General features: G+C 36.5%; 1 protein-coding gene across 4 annotated transcripts in view; it reads right to left on the reverse strand.

Moving 5' to 3' along the window:
* Positions 1–17,228, reverse strand: part of ZNF385D (zinc finger protein 385D) — a 415,474-nt gene that overhangs the window by 56,077 nt on the left and 342,169 nt on the right. For all 4 annotated transcript variants that reach the window (XM_063154367.1, XM_063154350.1, XM_063154342.1 and 1 more), the window contains one exon: positions 13,623–13,785. In XM_063154367.1, coding sequence (XP_063010437.1) covers positions 13,623–13,785 — 163 coding nt within the window. The remainder of the gene's footprint in view (positions 1–13,622; positions 13,786–17,228) is intronic.

The following is a 17,228-nucleotide window of genomic DNA, read 5'->3' on the forward strand; positions in this document are numbered from 1 at the left end:
TAGCAACTATGATTTTCTATGGTTTTACTTGATCAACCACTATTCATTTGTCCAGTCCTCTACAAAACACAGAAAGATAAAATTGTATGACCTTAGCAGGACTTAACTTCAAGAATCATTTCTTGAGCTTTGAAAATGTATGTTTGACTGAAGTTAAACAAATTGGTCTCATATTTCAATTTAAGTATTATAATTTTTGCCACTTGGAGGACTTCATTACAGAAGGTCTCAAATGAGTAATACACAAGATTTGCAGCCTCGAAGCAGCAAACCTTTTTTTCTGGGTGTAGTGAGGGAAAAAAAATCATTTGAAGCCTGAAATACTTCTGCCCACAGCCTACTATGGCATAAACCAGGATATTTTCCAAAGGACTTTCATTATTGATTCCTGAGTTAAACCTGGTATCTTCATTCAAATGAATACCAGAATTCCACATGAAATTTTGATTATCTTAGAATCCTTTTGAGGATTATGCAACTTTTATCTTGATTGTGGAATAAGGATAACTATTTCCCACTTGCAATGTCTGGATACAGTCACATCTCCCAGGTAGTAGGGGCTGTTTTACTATAAAATTGGTTTTTTTGTGCCAGTTTTTACAGACTGTAATCAAAATATTTCTGACTTTCTCTTTGACAAATACTCAAGTTGAATGCATCTGTCTCCTTAGGTCTTTCACTATTAAACCATTCTTAAGTAATTGTATTAGATCTTCCTCTATTTGATGCCATTCTTTGGAAAAAAAACCCTCATCTATTTCATTTACAGTAATAAGACAAATCAAAATCTTTACAACCCTCCATCATGCTCAAAAAAAGTATTTATTCCACAAGGTTGTCTGTAAACATCAGTACACCAGAGGTTCCTGTGTAGCAGATATTTAGCCATGTGCTCCCCAGTCAACCTCATCTTTACATTAAGTACTTTTCAATAAAGTCCATATGGTTCTTTACTGTATTAAATGCATTTGATGCACTGAATCTACAGCTCATGTTTATTACTTGCCCAAAATTCTAGTTTTTGTGCCATTTGTAAAGACTTTTTAATTGCTTGCAGGCAACAGATGATGTAAAATTATATTATAGTTAAGACTTCATTCCAAAAGGATTTCACTGGAATATTTCTACACTAATTTGTATCTCAAGATTGCATTCCAAGGCCTATAATTAGCAGGCTTAAATCTACTTAATATGTTCCATATTCAGTCTGTAGCATTCCAGTATCTTAGAAAAATTTTAACTTCTGCACTTGCTAGAGCCATGCAAACACAAAACAACCCTTAACTTTTATCAATCAAAAATTTAATGTCATAAAAATATTAGGAAGACAAGTATAACTTTCTCTCAATTCATATTCATTTTCATTATATAATGGATCTCATTTACTTCAGCACTCCAGTTCCCTGCCAGCTGCTGCTTTACTTTTCACGAGATTAGTGTCAGACTGATAGACCTGTAAGTACTTAATTCATCCTGTTTACCTTTTGTGAATATTGACACAACATTAGCTTTCTTCTGGATTTTCTACAGTGTCTACAATCAACAGGAAAACATAACAGCTTGTCCAGAATGCTCTTTATCTGCTTCTTTTAAAACCGTATGCAAGTTTTCCTGATCCGTTGTCTAATTTAGGACTTCTGGTTAAACATACTAAATCTTACTATTAGTTGGGAAAGAATCAACATCATCATTAAGTTTACATGAATAAAATGGTTTTGTCTCCTCTCAAATTAAATCTAAGACACAGTTCCTTGGTCCTGTTACTCTTAAAAGTGCCTTTTTGTTTCCTTTATAAGTCTATATTTATTTTTGTATCCATTTTGTTACTATAATACTAATTTGTATTTCTTAATTTCAATTTACATAAATTTTTCTAGCTCCTTTAATTCCTATTCAATTACAGACATGCCATAAAACAAGAGCTTTAATACTGAGACTATTATTAGATATAGGACAGTGGAGTACAGAATGCACAAAGATGAAATGAGAAACACAGAATAATTCTTCAAAATGTTTGAAACCCTATATGAATCTTGAGAATAAGAGGCTCTGAATACACCTGTTCTGAAGTTGTAAGTGTGGCCTGCCTGAACTTTAAACTATGAGCAAACCACTTTGTGTATGGAAAAGTACATTAAGTCTAAGAAGCAGAGAGTTCAGGTGCATGAAGACAAACTTGTTTCCATTCCTCCTCAAACATTACAGCCACAGCTATGTTTTTTCTCAAAATAACTTGATATTTGCTGGTGCTGCAGATACCTTACTAAAGTTTAGCCTAATTTTTGGCTTATTTGGATAAGTTGCAAGTGCAGTGGTAGCAAACCTTAAAACAACTAGAAGTTAGGCAAATGTTTGTACTTTGCCATATATCCACTAATTCAAAGCAAAATATTATTTCTTTTCTTCAGGGATAAGGGGGGGAAATGGCAGGAAGACAGAAAGTCTTTGGTCCTGTCAGATATTTACTTTGTTTGACTGGTACCAAACATCAAATGAAAATTTATGATGTCTAACTCCATTAATAAAGTAGAGTAGAAGGCGTATTTCAGCAAAAGAATGACACAAGTAGGGAGGAATTTCACCTGTAAGCATTCTCTAGCTGAAGAAAGAAATCACTGATCTGCACAGACTTCAAACACATTATTGAAAGTTGTCCAATACCAAATGGAAGACAGAATAAACAGAATTGTTGCTCAGTTAAATTGCTCTTCCCATTCTTACAATAGATTTTAATACTACTCACTTTTGGCCTTTTTCTGAAAACACCTACTATATGTACATGGAATAATCTGTTTCTAAAAATAATGATTTCTGCTGTGCTGAGTTCTTGTCACATGAATGGCAAATGAAATGCCAATGTCTGGGTAAAGCAGATTCCCCTACATTTATCAGTAGAACTCTTGCAGCTATGGCTGTCTTTAGATCCCTCTGAATGGTGCTATGAGGGGATCATATAGCGATGTCTCCAACATTTAGCACAGGATATGAATATTTATTCATATCCTTAACCCCACTCTCCACTCTTTCTTGATTTAAGCATGGAAAGAACATGAGATGAACCACAAAAGGAAATTATCTAAGCAAGCTCTAAAGCATCTTTGGAGATTTTGTTGTTCTTGCCTTAAAAACATCCCCCCCAAAACAAATCCAGTCCTCAACAGATAACTGACTACCTCCTAATTTTGCTGTGTCCAGCCAGTGTGATATCATCTTGAAACCAGATGGATCACTTGAATGAAGACACACCTTTTGTTGCCCTCAAAAATGACTGTTCTCATTTGAAAAATTCCATACCTGCAAAAACTCAGCACCTATCTGACAGCATTGCATCAAGAAGCTTCTACTCAATCCAAATTAGTCCATAAACAAATACTCAATAGTAACAGGCTTCTGAAACTGATGCTTTGCAATAAAAACTTGAAAGGAAATCTAGGACTACAATAATTTTTTAGAAAACCTGAAGGCCAGAACTGAGGCCTCCTCAGACTCATCCTCTTAGATAGGGTCAATGCCCAGCCAAACATAACAACAAAACACACCATGCAGAATGTGCCATCCAGCAGATATGTGCTATGGTGCTTGATTTGCAGCAGTACTGATGATGAATAACTTATAAACAGATACCTAACAAACAGAAGATAACTCCCAAGATTTCCAATTGTTGCTACTTTGGGCATGCAGCAGTCAAGCTGATTTTTCCCTTAGAACAAAGGACTCTACTTGCAATTTCAACAGAAAAGGCTTTTCAGACCTCTGAACAATACCATTGTCAGCACTGGACTTTGACATGGATTCAGTAGGCTGATACAGATGTTGTGACTGACAGCAGTTTCCAACTGCAGGATTATTCAAGCATAAAACTGCTGTGAAGGCAATTGCAATCAAAAGCAGCTGGGTCCACAGAAAACACATGGTGTTCATATGATGAAGCTCTCTGCATACGTAGCTGCAAGCAAAGGAGGATTTTATTTCACATTCATGATCAATTGAGGCACACATAAATTACTGTAATTTTTATATCGTCATTTAGCTACACTCTGAAAGAAAGAAAAAGCTCTAGTTCTACACAGAGATCTAAAGAGAAGCTATTGTCTTCCAAATTGCCATCAAGCTCTAATACAAAATTGGTACAACAGTCTGTGGAATGCTGATAACATTTAGTGCTGCAGTTAGCTACAGATTGTCTGAAGTATGGAAAAGTCAAAGCATAGATGATTTAAAGTGAAAGATGGCATTGCACGCTTAAATTTTGTTGGTTTGGGTTGAATTTTCCAGGCATGTGATAAAGACAATTGATAGTTGTGAAATAGTAATTTCTAATTTCCAAGTAAATTACAAGAGAATTAAAAAATACGAACATCTCTTTCAGACTACAGCTTCTTTTTATTTAAATAAAAAATAAACTGTTCAACTTTAGAAATTGGGTGGTTGGGAAGTGATCCATGAAGACCTACAGCCTGCTTTGAAATTCATCTGTATTCTGCTAATCACCAAACAATTGCTTCTCCTTTATTATTTCACATTTGCAACTTTTGAATGTTCCAGGCAAAATATCAAAAACAAGTAAGTATGAAGTAAAAATCCTCATAAATTCAAACTTCAAGGTCATTGTTCTATTTTGATGTGTAATAAAACGTTGAGTTGCAAAGAAAAGTAATTTACATCCTGTATCTCACAAGCCTGAACCAGAGTTAGCCTGTTAATTTTGCTGTGCCCTAAGCAATGCTGAAATGATCTGAAGAAATCACTTGCCAAAACAATAGCATGCTTTATGATAAAATAAAGCATATGGAAACAAAACAGCTAAGTGAAGCAAACAGACTGCACTGAATCATATTCCTAGATTAAACATCCTTAATATAATAATTACATGTACAAGGGCACCCACAGCCTAAGCTGTAAAAGCAAATTGCACACTGGGATAATACAGCAAATTGTTTCTGCATACACCAGCAGATTTGGAATAGTATTAAATACTATTTTGAATTTTAAATACAGTTGACATAAGCATTGTTGCTAGAAATAGAATTTTTTTTTAGTTAGAAAAGATCACAAGCAAATCTGCTGCCTATAAAAATGCTAATAAATAGGCAATGTTAATATTATAAATACAGCAGTATATCTTCCTAAGCTTTCATAAAGATAGAAAAAGTTAGGGCAGTTTGGCATTAGGAGAATTAAAGAGAAAAAACAATAAATATAATAATAAAATAGGGTAGGTACACCAAGCAATACCAAAAATAATTCAGTAACTCTTAATATATGGAAATCATCATAAACATGAAACCCTAGCCATTTTCAAAATGTATGCTTATTATAAATAGATGAATGTAAGGGAGATAAAATTAAATTGAAAATAAAAGGAAAGCAGAGAGATGAGGAAAATTATTTTAATTTTTAAATGGGACTTCCTTCCTATTACAGGTTCTGGAGCTGAACCAGGAACTGCACAGATGCATCTGTGTACAGAACTAATGTAACACATTAAGAGATTAAAGAAAACAAGCAAGGTGTGCTAATGCATGGTACTGGAGGAAACAACACGTAAGTACTGGTCAGAAAAGGGCAAATATTTGTAATCAAACATGCAGAAGCATATTAATACAAATAGTAGCACTAGTCAGTTATAACTTGTCCATCCATAAATATTCACACAAGCAAGTTTTCATTTGAGCACTGTGTTTGAAAACTTTTCCGTACAACTTACGACAGAAATTCTGGATCTTAAATAAAGCATTACCTACTAATAACAAAGAGCCCCTTGACTCCTTATTGAGACCTGAAAGAGACACAATGGTCTCACAAGGACATTCTTATTCACGTTACAAACAAACCAATCAAAATCAGGAATCTCTGACCTCGGAGATCAGGATAAAGGAGTACTGGAAGGAGGACTTTTCCTTGGTCAAAGGACTTTTCTCTTGGGTCAGAGAATGCCTAAAAAAATGTGACATCCACAAGCCCATGGTCCCTGGCAGGATGCATCCATGAGTGCTAAGAGAGCTAGAGAACACCACAGCTGGGCTGCTCACAATCTTTGAAAGGTCACAGAGAAAAGGAGAGGTTCCTGAAGGCTGGAAGAGAACAAATGTCACCCTGGTCTTCCAAAAGGGCAAGAAGGGGGACCCAGGGAACTACCAGCCATTCAGCCTGACCTCAATCCCTGGAAAGGCACTGGAGTGCCTCATTCTGGAGGCCATCTCTATCCACATGGATGACAAGAAGCTGATTAGGAGTAGTCAGTATGGATTCACTAAGGTAAATCATGCTTTATCAACCTGACTGCCTTCTAAGGTGAAACAGCTACCTGGGTAAATAAGGGGAGAGCAGAAATTACTGTCTGCCTTGACTTTAACAAGGCTTCCAACACTTGTCTGTACAACATCCTCATAGAAAAACTCAGGAGGAGTGGACTGGATGAGTGGACAGCGGGATGGATTGAACACTGGCTAGACCAGAGAGTCGTAATCAGTGAGACAGGGTCTAATTAGAGGTCTGTCACTACTGATGCTCCCCAAGGTTCAATACTGGGCCCAGTATTGTTTAACTTGTTCATCAGTGACAGATGAAGGGGCAGATGCCTCCCCAGCAAGATCACTTATTATACAAAGCTGGTAGATGTGGCTGATACCGCACAGGGCTCTGCAGCCCTTCAAAAGACTTCAATGGGTGGGAGAGACGGGCAGAGAAGAACATTCTGAAATTCAACAAAGGCAAATGCAGGTCCTGCATCTGGGGAACAATAACCCCCTGAACTCGCCCAGGCTGAAAAGCAGAACTGCAAAGATGGACCTGGGGGTCCTGGTGTACAAAAAGCTGTCTATGAGTGACAGTGTGTCCTGAGGGCCAAGGAGGCCAATGATGTCCTGGGGCACATAATGGAGAACATTGGCAGTAGAGCAAGGAAGGTGATCCTGCCCCTCTACTCAGCCCTGGTGAAGCCACGTATGAAGTGATATGTTCAGTTCTGGGCTCCTCAGTAGTAAAGAGACATGGAGCTCCTGGAGAGGGTCCAGAGGAGGGCAGAAAAGATGATTACAGGGACTGGAGCATCTCTCTTATGAGGAACAGCTGAGAGAGTTGGGCCTGTTCAGTCTTGAGAAGAGATGACTGAGAGAGGACCTCATCAATGTCTACATGTATCTGAAGGGAGGGTGCCAAGAGGATGGAACCAGGCTCTTCTTTGTGAAGCCAAGCAGTAGGAAAAAAGCAATGGGCAGAACGTGATGCACAGAAAATTTCGTCTGAATGTGAGGAAGAACTTTTTTACTGTGCAGGTGACCAATATTGCCCAATATTTTTAGAAGCCTTCATTTATGGCTGAGGCAATGGGGCAGAGTGTGCCTTCAGCAAGTTTGCTGACAATTAAAAACTGGGAGGAGGGCCTCATTCAGCAGATGGATGGGTTGCCATTCAGAGGGACCTGAATGGAGAAATTGCACAAGAGACGTCCCTTGAAATTCAATGAAGGAAAGCACGGAATGGGAAGCCATTACGCTACACATCAGTCTGGGCTGGAGGCTAAGCATCTGGAAACAGCTTTGTGAAGAAGGACTTGGAACCCTGGAGGGCACCACTTGAAAAATAAACCAGCAGTGTATATATTCCCTGATGAAGTCAGGGAATATAAAATACAGAGACTCTTTTAATTGTCCAGTGACAGAAAAAGGCACAACAGCCAGGAGCTGAAATACAGGACATTGGACTGAAACATAAGAAAAAATCTTTGCTCTTTAAGAGTGGTCAAACCATAGAGCGGGTTGCCCAGAAAAAGGTTGTGAAGATACCCAAAACTCAACCGAAAAATATACTGTATCCTGCTCAGACTGACTCTGTTCTGACCTGTAGGGGTGGCCTTGTCAATCTTCAGACAGACATAATGATATCCCTTCAGAGAACCTCAAAAAATCTGTCATCCTCTGGTATTTTGGATGCCAAACTCTTACATATTTTTCTAAACCTTTCCATTTCATGCCATTTACCTTTCTTTCTCCTACAAAGTTTACTCTAAATTATGACATCATTTCTGACGGCTTTCTCCCTCCTTTCACTTTGAAGTCCAAGACCTTGCCTGAATGACTGTTCTCTCCCACTACAACTGCTCTCAATTTCATAACTATCCCGGCTGTACTGAAATTGCTATTCCAGGAATTAGTTTCATCTGCTGACCAGAAATATCCTACCACATCTTAGACAAAAATTTAAAAAAAAAACAAAAAAAACCAAACATTAAATCTTATGTCTTCACGAATTCTGTTACCCATACATGGTTGGTATTTGAAAAAAAACACAACCCTTTTCCTTTTCCTTCTAATCCATCCCTCAGTGTTTTCATTTCTTGTGATGCCTTTATCACTTGAACACATTTATGTTACCACTCCTTTAAACACCTGCCTGTTACATTTACAGTGTCTGCTCCATAGGTTTTTTCTCGTCCTATGTGAAACTGTAAGCTATTTAGGACAGGCACCAGTATTTTGTTCTCTGACAGCACAGAGGTCTCTTAGCTGTTAAGACTGTACTAGTGATAGATGATCTTGTCTGTGCCTTGGCCCAGATACACACTTTTTCTGCTCATCACATTTCTGTCTGTTTTTAAGAGCTGTTCATTGCATTTAAGTACATGGGATCCAAGGCACAGCGTATAACACCCAAAAGCAGCATTTAAGACTGCCATACTGGTGGCTCCTAATGCAATCTTTTTCCCCTTTGAAAGGTCTATTCCTTCTTTTCCACTGATACCAAACAATATAACTGATACTGAATTCTCTGCTGAATAAATACAAATAATGTAACTCATACTGAATTCTCTGTTGAATAACTAACTAACTAACTAAATGCAAGCCAAAATCTTCACGACTTAATTTGTGATAACGTGGTCATGGACTGTCCTGCTTAACTTCACATAGCTTTGGAAAAGATTAATATTTAGTCATATGCAACAACTAGAGGGACATAATTTTACATGGATATAATACTGCTGATACAATCTATTTTCCAAAAATCCAAGTGCAGGACAATAACTTTACTGGACATGTATTTTAATTAGAATGATAGAATGCACTCTATCTAAATATATTTTGACTCTAAAGTATAAGTCCTTACAGCTGAAGATATGAAGCAGCTTTTTGAAGAAAACCTTTTCAGAAATGAAGAGCAATTTGCAAAGCTATCAAAGATGTTTAACAATTTCCTATCAGGGAATATGTATGCATGTGTGCAAAAACATGCATTTTTATTGTCACACCTGAACTGGAGAATCAAGAAATAGTGAAATCTGGTTTGTATAATGCCATAAAGTGGGCTTCTCCTTGTAATTCTCACATTTTCTGTTTTTCTGTCCTAACTAACTGTGTAACATAAAAATTGGTGAATACTGATGAAAGAAGCATGTTAAATAGTAGATAGCATTAAAGGTTCTCACATCTCAAGAATGGCATTGCCATTATATGATGTCTTCATGATGTTTAATTTCTCAAAAACTTTTTAAGTTCAAGCCTTCTAATAATTCCAAAAGTGAGTAGGAAAAAAAAAAATTAACAACATTCACAGAATGAGAAGAAAGCCCTCATATTTAATGTTTTCTCTTTAACACATAATTTAAACACCAGGAATCCTGTGTGAGAGGTTTTAAGGAGTTAGATTATATTGTGAGCTGCTCAGTGTCAATAACATGTGCTGGCATCACATCTAACAAAATAGTCCCAGAATAAGAAACATCACAAATTACAGCTTTAGCCCTTGAATCAGTTTGTATACTATGTGATTTTTTTCACAATCCTTTATTGCATAGCAGCACAGATTTCCTGATAACATTTTGTTTACTGTAGCTGCTAAGGGCACACAGAACCAGTGATCTGAAGCCCTGACCAATATGCTGTGACTGACATGCAATTCAGCATTTAACCCCTGCTGTAGATGATATATAAGAAGTGATATGTACTCGACCCTATCCTCAGTCTATTTGGGATAAACTATTAATCTTCAGCAGACAGTTTTAAAATATTGTAGAAAAATCTTTTGTTCCAAATGATCACAAGTACATGGACTTAGTAACTTTCATCTAGTTACAAAAGATTAATTTATGAGTTATATTGTTAGTACAACTATTCCCTCAGAGCTGCATACTACTATCAGGATGTTTGACTTTTACAGTGTGTCAAGGTTTGACACTGGCACAAGGCCAAATGCCCCCATGAAAATACACTTTCTCTGGTGTCTGCTGTGAGATTTTGACCAGGAACAAACAAAGCAGGCTCTCACTTGAAAAAAAAGAAAAGTTCATTAACTAAACTACAAAAACAATTACTAAACTACACACAAAAGAAAAAGAAAAAGACAAGGAAAATGAAAACCTCACAAAAACACTCTCCTCCCCCCTAAATTCCCAATACAATACATCTTCCAAAATCATCAATTCTGGGTCCAGCACCACCCTTTAGAATGCTCAACTTCCCGTTCCTCAGGAGGAGAGGGAGTCCTTCCATGTGTCGTGGTGGCCTTTTCCATCCTTGTTCCAGTGCTCTCACCACCGAACAAGAATCAGGGCTGCTTCCAGGGTTGTCTTTTAAAGGATGCTTTGTCCAGTTCCAGAAAAGCACAGTCTTTCACCTTTGGGACATCTATCACCCCCCATATTTTATATACCCCCTGGGGCCGAGGGGTACCCACACTGAATCTTCTTTGGCACAGGGACATTTCTCCCCCTGGACTCAGTCTCTGTATCACAGGGAAACATGGCTCTGTCCATGGCTACACGAAAGAGTCCAGCATAAAATGCCACTCCCTCTTCTCCATTCTTCCAACATCTCTCACTCTCTCTCTCTCTGGTCCAGACCTTCATCACTCGTCTAGGAAGGGTTAATGTTCTGTGAAATTTTCATTGTCCAAGAAGGGTTAAAAAGTCCTCCAAGCATCTGGACTCCTGGCTGCACCCCCCCCATCTCCTCAGCCGGGCTGCCTGCTGCCAGCACATGTTTACTAAATTTCAAGGTAATGGCCACAAACACAGGCTGCCCTCTCTCTCTGTCTGTCTCCGGGGAGGGGGGTGAGGGTGGGGGGGAACAGGCTGCCCATTGCTTCCCGGCATTTCTTTACTTCCTCCTTCCACCCTTGGAGGTGGGGGGGCCAGGCCTACCTCTCCCGGGCCGGGCCGCATGGCTTTTCCCCTCCCCCCGCCCAGCCAGCAACTGGGCCGGGGGAGAGACCCAACTCCTTCCCGCTGGAAATCCAAAGAGCAACTGCCAGGGGGAGAGCCCTGCTTTTACCCTGTGTTCTCAGAGGTGGATCCAATGCCCAGTGGTTGGGCCAGATGGCAATATTCAAATCTGAGCACTCATTGGCCCTATCTACAGCATCCCAGAAATCCTGTTTCCAGGTCAAACCATGACATAGTGATAATTTCCAAATGTAGACACTCACACAGTGCAATATATTCTGCTGTTCAGAATAATTTTGCCCTTAAAAGTTCTATCAAGCTAATACAGGACATAAGAACAACCAGAAAGGAAATAAAATCCAATTTATGAAATTTTTGACGTTTCGTAGTAGACAGAAAATTTCATCCTTTTGGCTACCCAAATTTTTTTCCCCTCACCATGTATACATTCTTGACAAAAGATAATTTATGCCAAGAACTTTATTCTGTTGCCAGTCACATCAATGCTGATCTGTAATAACTGCATCTGGATAGAACTGCCTACCTTACTTTGAATGCAAATGGTTGAATAGGGTTTTTGGCAGCTGTTGAATATGGCTCTCAATAATTTAAGAAATTGTAAGATTTTTTTGTTTTTTGCCAATTAACAAAAATACGTAACTTTTAGAACCCCATTAGGGTCAGTGTTTCTAACACAGAATAAATATATGTATTCATATACATAAACATATGTCTACAAACATTCTATGACATGAATGCAGGAATTTGCAACCACTGAAGAAACTCCATCTCCCACTGTTGAGTATGAGTGCAGCGGGATTTCTGATATTTTCTTACTTATGCTGATATGAAAACTAATCTAGACTACTGACCTTGGATACAGGACAGTTCATATATCTTGTCAGAGATCTAATGCAAAGCTTGACAGAAAAACTCAGACTGGTTTTAAGGTACATTGGAAAATCCTTCAAAATTACACAGCATAAGATGAAAGCTTTTGAATAATACACTTTAAAGCTTTAAAAGGTCTTCCTTTTCTTCACTTATTTTCTTCAACCACTAGATAATATTTGGTAAACAATAAATCACTCTTTCACACAACATCCTCCTTCCTGTCCTGAATACCTCAACAAGTAACATCACAAGGCACTTTTTAAGGTATTTGTATATTTACAAACACATATTTTCCCAAGTAACTTTTGACATTTTTTCTATTTTCTCATACTTTATTTCTTTCATCACACAAAACCTCTCAGAATATTTTCCTTTTTCTTCTTTGTGGAACAAAGACAAAAACAATGTAGCAAATATTTCTTAAAGCCATCATAATTATGTTATAAATCTGCATAGGAAAAAGAAAACGCTGCCTATAATAGTAAGTTATAACTAAGATATATTTATAGAGAGAGACATAGAGCTATCTGTCTATAACAAACATAGTGAAGATGTGCCTTCAAGCAAGTACTGCATGTGCTTGCAAGGTACTTTCCTGTGGTATTATAGTTGGTTACTGTACATCCATTTACAATGCTGAACTTACTGGATCAGAAGTGGTTCCAAATGAGCCATTTTCAGCATCAGTAGGTATGTTGTTATATATATCAGGAATCTGATGTTTCACAACTTTGGGGTTTTTCTCCCGTGGTTATTTTTGGCTTGGTTGGGGAGGGGGATTGATTATGTCTAAAGATACAAACTTTATGCCTTTATACACAAGAGCAGTCACACCTTCTGAGACACTAGACTACCTCTTAGTGACCTTATAATCTTCCTTTGAAATTTCCAACAATAGCTGCCTATTTAAAATGCCATAACAACCAAATCCTGCTCACTTTAAAATATGCAGATTTTATTTGAAAAGGAGTAACTTTTACCCACACAATAAATTAAACAATATTCTTTCAGTATGAAGACTCTTTTAAGCAGAATAATTGGCATCAATAGCACTTACCTGATTGTGAGGAATAGAGGTTATACAGCTCTTTTCCATTTCAAAACCATGCAATAGCCATTTAAAAAAAATAATGCAATGTTTGAACTTTATGAAAATTAGGTTTTTACTGCAAATGATTTTTAAGAGGCTTCTAGACACAAATAGCGCAATTTTTTACATTGTGGTTAAAAGAAATGTGCCATATATAATTACTGATAAAGAGATAGTGCATACAGACCAGGAGGTTTAGATCAGTTGATATGTTAATCAAGTAATGAGTACTGCATTCCATCATAGAAAGAATGTCAAGCCTCTTTTCACTAAGAGAAATCAGCTACATGACTATCAGACTATCACCAGCCTACTGAAAGGACTTAAAGAAATCAATATCACACAGAAAGATGGATCGAGCATGAATCAATGTGGCAAGCACATAACCAAACAGACATGGAATTAAACAAGAAGAAAAAAAAAAAATATAAGCCAAATCAAAACTAAACCAAACGAAACCAACAAAGATTGTCGCTTAACCTGTTTTGTCAGAGCTGGTATTGATGGTATTGGTAGTGATGGAAGTGAAGGTAGTCTTTGCGCTGTCCTTGGTAGTAACAGATTTCTGCTTATTTTTCATGGCTTCCAGTGCTTTGAGCTTCTTGGCATGTTTAGTGCCTTTGTAGTGGGCCGCAGCCTGGCTCTACAAAGGAGAACAAAATGAACCATGCAATCAGGCTCATTTCTAAACTGGCATTCTCTGTATTAGTACAAATACAGACTACCTTTCAATAATGGGTACCACTTACATTATCCAAGTAGTGACCAAACAGAAAATTATAATTAGAATGATGCTTGGAAAACGACGGAAAAAGTACTAGAGCCACGCAAATTCAATTAATACAGTATATTACTGTATAACAGTAGATTAATTTCACACCAAAATTAGGTTGTTTTAGTCTACCTTGCTACGATTAGTTTTTCTATTAAGATTTATACTGCTTTCACATTAAAAAAAAAAATCTCAGGCAACGGGGAGAATGGCATTCTCCTCCTGATAGCTTTGTACTTTTCAAGTTTCTATTTCAAACTAGAATTTTTATCAAAGCTTCCTTCAAAGAACAGTTTACTACTGACAGTGGTATCAGCAACTTCTCAGCAGACTGACAGTAAAAAAAAAAACCAAAAATACCCCAGCCCAAAACTAAAGCCCAAACAAAAGAAAGCAAAATATAAAACACTTCAAAGTCCATCAGCAGAGACTTAACTGAATGTGAGGCAGACATGGAATTATCTGGCTCTTTTAAAATAAATTAAAAAAAAAATTTAAAATAGAGAATTACTTTTGTTCACCTGCTACAAAAGCCAGTGTTTGAAATTCAAAGCCAGGAGCATCCTTTCGAAGGAGAAAGCTCCCACAAATCCTGTCACAGTTCCAAATATATTTTGGCTACTTCATATTGCTAAGATAAAATAGATTTGTATATGCACTGCTATTAAAATTCATGCATTACATTACAAATAACTTTACTATTTTATGAGTTACTACCAAATTTATTCATTTAATATATGTGCAAGAATATTTTAAGATTAGTATTTTATCTATTAAACTTTATACAAAAAACACTACAAAATTTGGAGGAATATTCAGAATTTTTTTCTTCACTAATTATTTAAAATCTCATAAGAAAGACAGTACTTCAATTGATAAGTTGACAATATGAAAAATTGCTTATATCTTTTCATTTGAAATTCAAACTCTATGGAAAGTATCTCCATTATTACTTGAAATAGAAGTTAAGACTTCAGAAAGTAGTCAAAATTTATCTATTACAGAACCGAAAAAAATGAAAAGCAACAATTCTGGGTCAGCTCAAGGACCCATAAGATCAGTATTTTCATTTTAGAAAATATGAAACAATAGAAGATACTTAGAACATAAAACAAAGGCAGATGCTTTCTACTGTGGAATCAAAATAATCAAAATATATATATATGGAATTTAGTGACTATAAACCTAAAGCATCAAATGGGATAAAAAGACACAGTATTCCCATCACTAAGCTGCTCATGCAGGTAGAAGAATCCTGTATTATCTGGCATTTATTAGTCATTAGACCGTTATTGAATGCTATTTGTTGTCCTAAATTTTGGGGAGAAGATTTCTAGTGATTAACTATGACTCTAAGGATACATAGAGGGAATTATCACTTTCAGCTTACATGAAAAGTCTTGATTCCTTCCAGATGCCTGAGATTTGAAAAGTGTAAGGTGATTAGGAGCCCTTGTCTAAAACCAATTCACAATATTTGTGTAAATGTATACATGTGTAGATGTACACACACACACACTCTCTTGGATATTGAGATGCATCATTCAGTTTGGTTGAAAGCCAGTTTCTCTATACCTAAAATAATGTAAATTTTGTATTAGGTACCCTTATTGAAAGAACACTGGACAGTGAAGTACTTAATTAGAAACAACTTGAACAGAAACAGCACAATCATGCACCTTTTACAATTCTCAACATATAACATTGAGACATACTGTAAGCCAAATACAAACAGTCAGAGGATGTTAATTATAATCAAACCAAAAGACCAGTGTTAAGTTACAATGATCCATTAAAAATTACATAATACTTTACACCCCTGTGTTGCTATCATGTCAACTAATTTCAGAGTTTCTAGTTAAATTTAATTATCAGTGAGCTTCAGATTCTGACTGCACTTTTTCCCTTAACTAACAGTGTCACTAGTCAAACATCTGAAACATTTTCACAACGTGGTCCTTAATACTTAACTATGAATGCTGATATTAGTTTGATGTAAATCCCAGCTTTCTTCACAGAATTGTTGGCAGACTTTTATTATTCTGTTTATTATTTATTATTATTAAGTTTAATTATTCTTCATCCACAGCTCTCCAAATTCTCTCAGCTTTAGTTCCACAAACCTCATCTCAAGTTGTATGTTGGATGCTGAAGGAATATATAATGAGGACCTATGCAGAAATTGGTGACCTTTTCACTGCTTTGAAATATATGAATGAAATTGCTCTAAAGTGGAAACACATTGCTGGAATTTACAGGTATGATAGCTGCTACTCAGAGCTTTCCATAACTCACTTCCCACAGAGTGCTGCCAGTCTACCCAGCCTCTATTTAAATAAGGTCTTCAAGTCTTTTTATGTCAAAGTTTAAATCTCTTTCCTCTGTGGAGACATGAAGCCATCTAAGCTTGTTTCAATATAACTGTAGCTGGCATGTTAATGGGAGTTCTATGTGAGAGCAAACAGATTGCTCCTAAGCCTTTAACCAGCTCCAAATTAGATTATGCTGAACTTTTACAACTGAACTGAAGCCCTAATTAAAAAGACCCAAAAAAAAAAAAAAAAAAAAAAAGAAAAAAGAGTTCTGTCATTATCTTTCCATGCAGGAATAAGATGAAGGAGATGCAAAAATATCAATAAACATATTTTCCAGGAAAGCAACATAAAATATGGTACCTCACTGAACCATTTCTTGCAGCCATAAGAGGACCAAATCATCCTTACTGCTTAAATGGCTTTTACTTGTAGCATATAAAATTCATTGCTGAAAGAGTATTTACTTGTAGGATGAATACATAAACAAGATAGATCATAAAATATAATTATTCCCAACTTTCATGCTGAATTAAGCAATAATAGGAGACAGCAGAAGAGTGAAAAACAAGTTAAGTACTAGTTTTTGCTGCTAACCATGATGCTTAACTGAATGAAGAGACTGTATCATTTCAGAAAGGTGAGAAGAATTTCCTTCTGGAACACTTTTACAAAAGGATACATTAGAGGAATACTTTAGGAATGAGTTTACTTTCTTCCTTCACCACAGTTTCCATGTTTGATGCACAGAATTAACCCTAGCACTGCAAAGACAAGTCACTGTCAGCTAACGCCAGTGATGAAGCGTCAGAAATACGTGAAATATTGCTAGTGTAATGTTATAGAGAACTTTAGGAAACAAAATCCATTCTTGAAAAAGATGTCCAACATGAAGATAAAAAAATATTTTTATTTATTATAATGATATATAACTATGCAAGATGTAAATAATATGAAATATAGTAACATTATATAATTAATATAATTGTATAAATAAATAAT

This window comes from Melospiza melodia, chromosome 1 (genome assembly GCF_035770615.1).
Source record: "Melospiza melodia melodia isolate bMelMel2 chromosome 1, bMelMel2.pri, whole genome shotgun sequence".
Taxonomy (NCBI): Eukaryota; Metazoa; Chordata; class Aves; order Passeriformes; family Passerellidae; genus Melospiza; species Melospiza melodia.